The following is a 12,363-nucleotide window of genomic DNA, read 5'->3' on the forward strand; positions in this document are numbered from 1 at the left end:
ATTGTCATTTTTTACTGTGGGCACACTGGCACACATTAAAAATGAAATTCTGTTGCCTGCTCTCAAAACAAAGTATCTATCTATCTACTTACCTACCTACCTATCTACCTACCTACATACATACACATACATGTGTGTGTGTGTGTGTATGTTGTAAATCACTGTCCATTTTGAATACTTTTTTGGGGGGGGGTCTTGCAAAAATATAACCAAGTCATCAGCAAATGCCCTCAATTTATAAACTTCCTTTTTAATTTTTATACCTGTTATTTTCTCATCTTGCCTAATATCGCTATTGAAAACTTATATTGCCTCTTGTTCTACTTTAACTGAATACTCTCAAACTTAACTGGCCTTGAGTAAATGAGAATGCTAGAGCAGATATTTGGAAAGAGGTACATGATTGTCCAAGTTATAGACCTGCACTCGAATTCTGTAAGTACACACCAGGAGACTGACACAATATAAATAAATAATTTCATTTTCCTTGTAGATAAGGCACAATTACTTGAAATAGCCAAGGCAAATGCAGCAGCAATGTGTGCTAAGGCTGGTGTTCCACTCCCACCAAGTCTGATGCCAGCTATAACTCCAGAAAAGAAGGAAGAGAAAGTTACTCAAAAATCAGCAAAAGAAACAATATTGGAACTGACTGAGGTAAGAGGAAAAATGAAACCGATGTAGGAAAACTAGCTAGAGGGGTGCCAAAGTATCAAATTTGAAAGCACCTTTAGGTGCAAATCAGTTATTTTAAATATAAAATACTCGTTTACTCAGGCATCTCCAAAATTGAAACGGAACAGAGCATCATGAATTTGAAATTGTTTTGCATCCTGTCTTACCACTGATTTAATGAAAACAATTCATGCTATATTTAGTTTTCAAAATAAAAAAAATACCCTGTTTGAAAAACATTAGATCTAGTATAAGGACAAAAATAAGTGCAACTTGAACCGAATCTGGATTTTTTTTACATGATTTGTATATATGTCTGGGTGTGCCTTTGAGTCAATGTTGATTTTTGGCGACTGTCTAGATCAGTGATGGCGAACCTTTTAGAGACCGAGTGCCCAAAAACTGGCCCTGCCCTGCCTCCACCCTGCCTGCCTGCAGGGCCACTCACCGCCTCCAGGGCCCCCCGCAGATCGCCCAGGCAGCCCAGCAGCGCCATGGCCATGCCCTCTGCCTGCGCCCCACAGCATCAACTGTGCGCGATGGGGCGTGAGGGCAGAGTCTTGTCTACGCTGCCTGGCTGCCATGTCCTTGGCTGCGCTGCTCCGCGTGGGCCATGATCAGGGGCGACTCCTCCAGGAGGGCTGCTGGTGAGGAGGGGTCGCAGGGGGAGGCAAGGCTGGGGCAATGGCACGTGTGCCCACAGAGAGGGCTCCGAGTGCCACCTCTGGCACCCATGCCATAGGTTCGCCACCACTGGTCTAGATCATGAAGTTTTCTTGACAAGATTTCACAAGTGGCTCACCATTGCCTTCTTCCTAGAGTTGAGGGGATGAGGTCACCCAACTGGCTTTGTGCCTAAGGTAGACTAGAATTTATGATCTCCCACTTTCTACCCAGGTACGGTTCGGTTATATTTTAGTGGATGTTTGTTCCAAGTCTGTTCTTTGATTTTAAAAAAAAGTTTTTAACTGTTATCATTGTCATATTTTAGGAAATGCCATTATATACACTTATCTCCCCAAACCTTTAATCATAGTTGTTTCATTGTATACTATATAATGTTAACTTTATTTTCAGAAATGCAAGAAGATTGCCCAAAGCCAGGAAGATGATGTCATTCTGAATAAGCCTCATGTTTCTGATGAAGAAGAGGAGGAAAATCCTTTTATCAATCATCCCTTTAAGCTGAATGAGCCCAAGCCTATTTTTTTCAATTTAAGTGTACGTATTGTAAAATCCTTGTAGCTGCATTTTGTTTCATTTAAGTACTTTTACAAAATACTTAACTAACAAAGGGAATACATAACTATAATGTTTTATTATTAATTGCAGAGAAATAATAATGTTCACAACACTTGAAATAGGCTATAGCTAGCATTTAGGCATATTCTGGGTTTTGAAGTGAATTTCACCAACATTTGAAAAAGCAAAATATGTATAAGTTATAAGTGGTGAAAAGATAGAGATTACATTCCTCCCTTCAGGTTACTGAATATTTAGACAACACACAGTAATATATTTACACTATTGAAACAGTAGTGAACATTGGATTTGTTTCATATAATTTATGGAACAATGTTTAGCAGAATGGGAAAGACAAATGATTTCTAATATTCATGTAAGTCCCAGACTCCTCAAAAATTGTTTTGGAGATTTGGAATCGGATTAAGGGAAGTTCTGTTATAAAAATTAAAACTGCACGTATGAGATTGCATTTCATTTTATGATTTATTGGAAGGTTTACATGATGGTGAGCAGAGTAAAATAAGGAGTTTAGCCAACTCAATTTAAAGTACCTTGATGGAAACCTAGAGAAACTGTTTAATATCTTCTTAGCATCATTTCAAAATCTTTTAAAATGCTTTTTATTAGAGATTTCAGCAATAGTAAAAGGTAATACAAATTGAAATCAAAAAGAAAAGAAAAATGAATTATTTTATAAAAAATAAAATAGCTAAAAATAAATAGCATAATTAATATGCATTACAGTATGACCTACCATCATTACTTAAATAAACTATTTGTCATAGTTCTGACTAATGAAACACTTCAAAGAACTTCCAGGCATTGTTTACCCTAAAAGCCTTTATTAACAGTGTAACAGATTGATGGCACTTCATGGATGGATGCCAGAATCTGAATTTCTCTTGCTTGCGTCTAACTTTTCTTGCTAAACCCCTCCCTTATTTTGCAGTCATAAGTCACATCTTCCAATTAGCCTGGAGGGCAAAGATTCACTTCTGTTCCTTTTCTCGGGCTTTCCTTATAAATTTCCTCCCTTTCTCTGTCATCTGAATTAACTCTAAAAATACCAGACAGTTCTGTATATTTTGTCAAAGCAATAATATCCTATATTAACAGCGTTGACATCATTGCTGTAAATCTTTAGAATGGATCAAAACAATTGTGCCTTTGCCTATGATATCTGTTTTCATAACCTGGATGGCAAATACTTGGAGACAACCTTCTCCCTATAATAATGAATTCATCTTATATGGATTTCCCTTGAGTAGAATTCTTCTCATGAGATAGTTTAATGAAAAAAGAGAAAAGAGGCAGTTTTTGCTTTTAGTGGGTTAGTGCATCAGAGATTGTTCACAAAGTTGATAGAGAATGAATTCAAATATCACCATTTATTTCACTGCTTTCCCCCCTACTTTTGAAACATTTATTTAAAAATAAAACCAGTTTTATTTTGCTTTATATCATGGAGTTTGGAATGACACATTATACATATTAGTTGTGATAGTAAATGATAAAAATGTGATTAAAATTATCTGGATTGTAAAACTTCAAAGTTGGAAACATGGTTTGTTACTCATTCAGTTTGTTGTGCATGTTTTGCCAGTGCAGTGCTAGGAATTCACTTATAATATATGTGTATATGTAGTATGAGTGCTTATAATTGTAAATCTGTTTATTATTTTCTTTCTCTCCCACCTCTCAAAGACTCCTACAATAAAACCAACACCTCCAAAAAATCAGGTAACTCTGACAAAAGAGTTTCCAGTTTCTTCAGGATCTCAACACAGGAAAAAGGAAGCAGATAGTGCATATGGGGAATGGGTTCCAGTTGAGAAGAACAAGGATGAGAACAAGGATGATGTGTTTCCCAATCCAGCCAGTTTGGAGGTAAAAAGTTGAAAGATACTGGAGATACTATACATCTTTTCATTAACTGTATAGACATTAGATTATAATCCAGTGTGTAAGCTGAATAATTCTCAGTTAAGTATAGAACGATATGCCGATTTTAGACTGCCTACTCCGGTCAAGTTGTCAAACTAATTATTTTAGTGATACAAATTCCAGAGGAAAGTTGGAATATAAACTTAGTTTTAGAAAATGTATGCTTTTATAAGTAAGAAAAAGCAACCATCCCAATGCATATAATTTGATAATTAAAATAGGCTATATATTATGTTGATAATTTATATGGCTGATTGCACAGTCAGATATTTACACTGGAGTTGGTATTTTTATCTAGGACCTGACATAAGCAGATGTTTGATGGTTTAAAGCAGGGGTGTCAAATTGCTGGCCTGCGGGTTGGATGCATCATGGCGAAACCGCGCCCACCCCATTGCCGGCAATGGGAAAAAACGCGACACGTCACGTGACATTGCAAGTTTGACACCCCTGGTTTAAAGGTATTATTGCAGGATAAAAGGTGTTCAAAGTAAAGTTGCCTATTGCAATTTACTGATGGTTATTTTGTCAATGCTGATGGTTTTCAAATAGCACTCTAGATATTTTGGAATTGCACCTAAGGCAGCTGTTACTAGTGGTGCTGTCCACGCCCATCTCGCCAATAGGCGATTCTAGATGGCTTACAACCAAGTAAATGCTACAAGATAAAACATTAACATTATTTTATTTATTTATTTTATTTATTTATTTTATTAAATTTATATCCCGCCCTTCTCCTTGCGGACTCAGGGCGGCTAACAATCAAGTAAAAATACACAGATAACATTACAAGTTTAAAAATTAATTAAAAAGGAAATATTTAACTGTGATCTAATTAAAATATAATTAAAACCCCCTCTAAAAATTTCCCCTAGGCCAGTCCTGCAAGCTGGAANCGGCACTGTCTGGCCGACGGCACCCTGAGGAGACCCACTCTGTGGGAGCGTACAGGTCGATGGGGGGTAATCTGCGGCAGGAGGCGGTCTCGAAGGTATCCGGGTCCGATGCCATGGAGCGCTTTAAAGATGATGGTCAACACCTTGAAGCGCACCCGGAAGGCCACAGGCAGCCAATGCAGCTCGCGCAGCAGCGGTGCTATATGGGAGCGACGAGTCCCTCCCAACACTGCCCGCGCGGCCGCATTTTGGACTAGCTGGAGCCTCCGGGTGCTCCTCAAGGGGAGCCCCATGTAGAGAGCATTGCAGTAGTCCAGGCGGGAGGTGACAAGGGCATGAGTGACCGTGCGTAGGGCGTCCCGGTCCAGAAAATCAATATTAATATTAAAATTGGCTTAAAATTGAGAAACCTGACAAGGAAGGGAGCAAGATACGCATGGGATGAAGGTGGAGTTAACCACCTCCAGTATGACACTATTGTTGGCAGAGCCAGGCCACCAAGCCCTTTCAGAAGGCCAAAATGATGGGGGGGAAGATCATCTTGGGGGGCACAATGTTCCAGAGGGCAGGAGCCATGGCAGAAAAGGTTTTCTCGACTTCGTCAGCCAGAATTCCTTGACCAATGGAATCATGCCCTTTCTGCCAGTATGGTTGGGGCAGACCAATCCCATTGGGGTGAGGTGGTTCCTTAGGCAACCTGGACCTGTGTCAAAAAGGGCTTTAAAGGTGATAACCAACACCTTGAATTGAAGCAAACTGGCAACCAGTGCCGCTTGCAGAACAGCGGTGTAACCGGGGCCACCCTAGTGGCCCCAAGAACTGTGCATTCTGTGCCAGTTGTAGTTTTCAAATACCCTTCAAGGTTAGCACCATGTAATACATATTGCAGTAGTCCAGATGTAAGATGACAGAGCCTGAGTGACTGAGCACAGGGATTCACAAACCAGCAAAAGGCGGAACTGGTGCACAAGTTGCATTTCCTAGCCCCACACCTGCTTTGTTATCTCTGTTATTCTGTGTTTACATGTTCTGAACATGTACTAAAAGTGTTCTATTGGCTTATAATTAGACAAAAGTTTGTATTCCTCTGTGGGAGAATATTTACTTAAGTACATAGAGAAAAGATAATATTTTTACTATTTTTTAGCCTGTGGACATCTCATCAGCATTGAGTGAACGGACGATAGCCCAAAAGAGACTTACGGAAAATACATTTGATCTGGAGGCAATGTGCTTGTTAAATCGTGCACAAGAACGGGCAAGTTATAGCTTCTTTCTATCTCCCAGTTTTATCTTGAAAATGTTATAAAAAAACTGAGGAATGTAACATCTTATCAGTTTTACATATTTCTGGCAGTATTAATTTCAGACTTTTCAGTTTTTTTTAAAGCTATGTTCTTTACGTGTTCCCATACACACAGACATTGAATTGTTTCCTTAGGATGTGATAAGCAAAACACAAGAGAAAAAAAAATTAGTAAGCAAAATTGAAAAGAAATGAAATCTAATTTATATCTACACCTTTTTCTCTTTCAGTTTTTGCAAACTCTCTTTTCTTTCACCATATAAATATACTGATTCATAATTGCTTTTGTCTTTAAACTTCTCACTTTCTTGAGGATCTTACTGAGTCCAATTTCCTTGATCTTCTCCTCCTTCCCAATTCTTGCTCACTTGTTTGTTTTGCATTTCTTATACATTATTTCTACATGACCAAATCACCTATATCTCTTTTATACTGTTCAGTCAGTTGAGAATTAAATGTATATGCACATGCCATTCATTCTTAACCCTATATCTTTTTTTACTATACAAAGTTCTTAATTAACACATTCCCACTGCATTCAACTTTTATGTTTCTCCTGATACACCAAACTTCTGATTAATGAAGTGGTAAGATGCAGATTGATATGCAGCCAATTTCACTTCATTCTATTCATTCTTTGCAGCAAGATTCATACATTTTAAAATTTCACTCCATTTTTCCCTCCTCCATTAAGGGTCTATCAAGTTTCAACGAGCCAGAAATCATGCTGATTGATAGGGGATCAAATACTTATTTCACTCATTAAAATGCAGATCAATTTATAACTTTTTTGAAATGCGTTTCTCTGGATTTTTTTTTGTTTTTCTGTCTCTCGCTGTTAAAATAAACCTACCATTAAAATTATAGACTGATCATTTCTTTGTCAGCGGCAAATATACAAAATCAGCAGAGGATCAAATACTTTGTTCCCTCACTGTAGCTAGAGGCACTACAAGGAAGTTATTTTGATATATACTTAATGTTTGGAAATGTTTTAATGAATTATATTATGCTCCTTTGTAATTGCAGATTGATGCCTGGGCTGAGCTGAATTCTATTCCAGGCCATTTTACGGGCACTACTGGAGCACAGGTCTTGACTTCTGAACAGTTATCCAACAGCGGTCCCCAAGCCTGGGTTAAAAAGGTAGATGATATTCAGACAGATGAGTCCAAATGTCACATTTTAAATTCCTTTGAAATCACTGGAAGAAGTGATACTGATGCTCTTAGGACATTAGTAACATCCTAAAATATATGCAGAAAAATAAATTAAAAACATTTATTTTTGTGTTCTGTCACGATGTGTTTTGCATTCTGTATTTACACTGCTTTGATAGTCGGACTTTAGAAACTGGGAGACTGATCTGTGCTCACCTGTTTAGAAATAACTGTTTTAATTTCTCTCCTAAGGTTACTGTTATTTTGTGCTGAAATTGTCTTGAAATGTGGTTCCAATTCTATGGGCTTTTCTATTAGTTTAAGTCTTGATGCTGATTTCAGTACAATTTGGATAGGAACTCACTTAATGGTCAATATGGCTGTAAAAATTCACTTGCTTGTTTCTGTTGTGTACATCTTTGAAAGGGGAGAATTAGAAGTTTGCCTAACTCTGGCCTGAACTAATAGTATTCTTGGCTCTTAGGAGAAGATTCTAGGATTTTCTAGTCTGCAAAGGCAACATTAAGAAGTTATTATCATTATCATTATTAAATCCTAAGAACAATGGCACATACTTGATGGGGACATCAGTAGGAGACAAGTTGATGAAAGCGGACAGGTAGTCTGCAAATTGAGGAGAGGGTTTTTTTTTCTTTGTCTGCAGAATATGATTGCGCATATTAATAGGGCAGTGGCAGAGCTAACACACATTTATTTGCATTTATTTGTTGCTCAGAAATAATGCAAAGACAATGACAATAAAGACCGTTTGGATAGTTTTCGCAGTTGAGTTTTTATAAGACTGATCCTGACCCTCTCACAGAGCCTATGTTATATATCTGCTGTTTCTATAGCTGAAATCATAAAGGTGCTTTAAGTTTGTAGGAACTATAGTTTGAGAATTTACAGTTTTGGAAAGTTTAAAAGACCCTTTACGTAGTGGGATTGTACGCTTGGCAAGTACATTTTTACAGTCTGAATAAACAATTCTTTATATATTCGTCATGCTCACGGATCTATCAATTAATTTTATGATTGTCTAATTTTGATTGGCTTTTTTCAAAGCCCTGCTAGTTGGAGCCTGCTTGTTTTCAAACGCATTGTGGTTGAATCAGTGCATTTGGATACAGTAACTAGAGTTTTATATTTTGTGTTTTGTTGATAAAATGTATTATATACTTTTACAGTTTTGTAATTAAAGTATATGGGAAATACTGTAAATACACTATATGTAAATATTTCCTCATGAAAGGTTTTCTCTATGAAATAAAAATGGAGAATTGTTGGTAATTATTAACATGCAGCAGCCATTTTAACAAACAGTTCACTGAAGCTTCCATTATATGCTTGGTATTCAGCACCCATGTACAGTTCACAAAAAAGCCATCCTTTCTGTAATATAATTGGCAGAGTATCTAATTTTAGTACGTGCTAATTTTAATGAAATCTGAAAAAAAAAAGGAGAAATCTTGAATCAGGATGTCCCAGAAGATTTTTGCAATAACTTTTTTTCCTTGTTTTTCACTTTTCACAAGATGCCTGAGTGACACATCTAGGGGCATATCTTTTTTTTAAGCAATGACAATTTTGTAACTACTTAATTAGCTCTTCCCAGCTATTTCAAATTGTTGACTGGCTGAGGACTGCTCATAGCCATTCTTCACGGTGGGTTGAAGCTTTGAAATTAATGTATGTAGTGTACATATATGTAGCTGGTACTGCTTCTGTTTTTTAGGATTCTAATATAGGAGAAATCGTCTATTAATGTTCTTAACTCAAGCATTTTGTTCAGGTCTCTTATATCTATAATACTCTTTATATAATATGCTTTAGATTACAAATTTCTCTCTTTTATAATATAGTTTGTTAGAGGAATCACATACAATATTGCTTTTTTCCTTCACCTCCTACAAGTCTCAGGCAATTATTCACTACTTGAGTAGAATAGTTATTGGAGGCCTGGAACGTAGAGTAGTTAGCATGTTACTGGTAATTTTTTTTTTATAAAAAGTGTTTGTTGAATGTACAAATATATGGAGATGAAGCTCTTGCAGTTCTGTTTGTGAATTGATGTAGTTTGCATTGTGTGATTTCTATCATCTTTGATGTGAGGATAGTTGGGTAGAAGATTTCTCGGAGATTTGTGAGATTAGACTGTTGAGCTTTTTAACTGTCTGGTATTGTATGTCTCTACATTTTCACCCAAATTTAGAGGGCTATGTATATAAAAAATTACTCTATGTTATCGGAGCTGTCTCCTTGTAAGAATGACGATTTTTCCAATGAATAGGCAAACCAAAAGCACCTTGAAGCAGTAATTTTTAGATTTTGTTGAGTGCGTAATATCCCTAAATACTCTTCATATTAGAGTTTTCGATTATATTCCCAGAAAATGTTGGTTTCTTGAATAAAGTTTGAATGAAGTAAGAAAGATGGAAAAATCTATACAAATCTATATATAATAGCCTATATGCATACAGAATTCCTGAATGAAAAGTCTTTCTTATAGCATTTAAATTCAGTTTCAATGATAAGCATTCTTTCTTGCAAATAAGACCATTTACGCTCAATAGGACTTGAATGTTGCATATGATCGGGCTGTTAATTTCTTTGCAGGTGAAATCATATGAAAAACAAATTAATTCACATTATTACACATAATAAATATCCACCATTTTCTTAAAAGAACAGTCATTGGATCTGTCAGTTGACTCTGGTGAATTATTGGTGATTTTTTAAGAAATGAAATGTTAAGTCTATGCTGTATCAAGCTTTTTAAAAAACTTACATTGAAATTTAACTATCACTGAAAAATAAGAGAAAGATACACCAAAGGTTATGTTTGTTAATGTGCTTTATGTTGTAGCAAGCAAGCCACTTTTAAAAAAGCAATTTGTGTTTTTATTTGCTTGAATTTTAAGCAATGTAATATAAAATGTTTGGGTATTAGGGTTTTTGATATTTTTAAAGAAAGAACAACTTTAGTCTGTTTGCATTATCATCAATGATGTAATCAGTTCACAAATACAAAAATATTAAATTCTTCACAGTACATGTGCAACACATTTCTTTTTAGACTTACTGTATTTATTTGCTTTTTGAATAGTGATTTTTTGAAGAGGGTATTAAATATTAGGCCAAAATTGAAAGAAAACAATATTGATTGTCCAGTAGAGATTGGTATCTCAAATAGGAGTCCGTGTTCCACAATATTTTTCAGATTTCCTCAATAAGTAAGAGCATTTAGGAGCACAGCCTTAATAACGTATTAAACGAAATCTCGCTTGATTTTCAGACAGTGCCACGTATATTACTATCAAAAATAGTCTTTTAGTTTATAATGGTAACCAAATGCACATTGTCAGTTATTTCCTACTCCAAAGAGAAAAGTCAGGATACAAAAAGTTTAACAATTTACTTTCTTCCTGTACTTTCCCACCAACCAAGAAAATGATAGACTGTTCTTGTGAAGGCAAATGGGATAAGCATGATAGATCTAGGAGAATTGGTAGTGATTGGTGTTTTAAGGAATTATTACTAGGTTGAGTGCTGAAGTTGAATAAAGCGAGTATTTTGGAAGTTGAGTTCCTTGGATATTCTGAATGCTGTGCTCTTCTGAAGCTTCCCCTGTCCCAGTACTCTGTCCCCCTTCAGGACCTAGATTTCATCTGGAGGGACTGACAGCGCTGATCTTACACGATTGCTGCAATGAACAGGAAAGCCGACCAGGAATTCCCAGGTGAAAAATGTATAGGAGAAAGCATAGTACTTCATAATGGTATGCTATAACAATAATCTTCCCTTACTTCAGAAATCAGTACCTGCCAATATTACTCTCTCCTGAAAGCAATGCAAGATCCTCCAACAAAGTAAGCATTTGTGTAATACAAAACAATTGGGGAGGGGCACTTAAGAACAGGATCGATATATAGACTTCTCAGATTTGCAAAGGTTGGAATACTGCTGATTTTGGACCTTCCTAGGAGCTTTAAACCCATACCACTACATTAAATACCACTATATTAAATCAATATAATAATAAAATGCACTTTATTTTACCTGCAACTTAAAAGCAGACAGGAATATAATTAGTGATTTCATCTAAGGGTTAATATGTTCTGTCATGGAAGTAATGATCTGATTTCTGTTGATAATATGCTTTGGAGCAAGGCTTCTTATTTCTGTAGAAACATTTTTAGAAGCACGTGATCTGCCTTTTAGCACTCTGGAAGCATTTTTCAATGGTAGATTCCTGATGTTGTGGACACTGTAGCTACAGAATGCAGATTAGAAAAAATGGATTGTATGTCCTGAATTCAGGTACAAGAATGGAGCTAGATATATTTCCAGTAATTGGAAATTAGAATTTCAGCTCCATTTGCAATTCTTTTTTTCTATATTATCCTGGTCCTTTATCATCTTAGTAGCCTTGATATTCTGCATTTCAAATATAATAAAATACTCTGCACACACAAACACACATAGCAGTTTCAGCAGTGAATGTGAGTTTTTGTGATACCCAATTTAGCTGCAATGTCCATATTACTTTTTTCCTTCATTTTATATTGCTCCTTATTATTTAGCATATTGCTGTTACTTCATAGCTATAGGTATAAAGGCACTCTGGGAACTTTACTCTCCCGATCCCCCAATCATGTTTGTGTCCATTTAGAAGTAAAAATCATGAAGACCACTGTCTCTTACATATGGCCATAAGAAATGTTGTTTACTGTATGTGAGAAATATTGATTTGGTACAATAATATTTAAATACTTAACATTGGTTTAAGTAAAGTTTCATTTCTAAGTAATTACAAACTTTGCAGAAATAGTCAGTGGCAGACATGGTCTGCTCACTGTAGTCCGTTCTGTGTTTTTCTTATAGGTGTTCACCCTTGCACCCAGGATTGGGTCTTGGCGTTCCCATTTGTGTGGGCTTTTCTTGGCATTGAATGAATCTGGTAAATTGTGATTTCTTACCTCTTTCGTTCCTAACTATCCCTGCACCAGTCTGAATATCATTTTTTTTCCCATTACAGTGGTGTCTGTATACTTCCTCTATCAGGCGTTCTTACTGCTAGGTGCTTTTATTAGATTTCATTTGCTTGTCCTGTAAACTGTAGACCTGTCAGCCTTTT

The 12,363-nt window shown here is 36.2% G+C and overlaps 1 protein-coding gene across 1 annotated transcript in view; it reads left to right on the forward strand.

Annotated features, from left to right (window-relative positions):
* Nucleotides 1–12,363, forward strand: part of SON (SON DNA binding protein) — a 32,214-nt gene that overhangs the window by 12,979 nt on the left and 6,872 nt on the right. Inside the window, exons 4-8 of the mRNA XM_015819607.1 lie at nucleotides 494–657; nucleotides 1,753–1,896; nucleotides 3,625–3,807; nucleotides 5,908–6,018; nucleotides 7,096–7,212. Of these exons, the coding sequence (XP_015675093.1) occupies nucleotides 494–657; nucleotides 1,753–1,896; nucleotides 3,625–3,807; nucleotides 5,908–6,018; nucleotides 7,096–7,212 (719 nt within the window). The remainder of the gene's footprint in view (nucleotides 1–493; nucleotides 658–1,752; nucleotides 1,897–3,624; nucleotides 3,808–5,907; nucleotides 6,019–7,095; nucleotides 7,213–12,363) is intronic.

Source organism: Protobothrops mucrosquamatus, unplaced genomic scaffold (genome assembly GCF_001527695.2).
Source record: "Protobothrops mucrosquamatus isolate PMUCROS unplaced genomic scaffold, P.Mucros_1.0 scaffold_149, whole genome shotgun sequence".
In the NCBI taxonomy this organism is placed as follows: Eukaryota; Metazoa; Chordata; class Lepidosauria; order Squamata; family Viperidae; genus Protobothrops; species Protobothrops mucrosquamatus.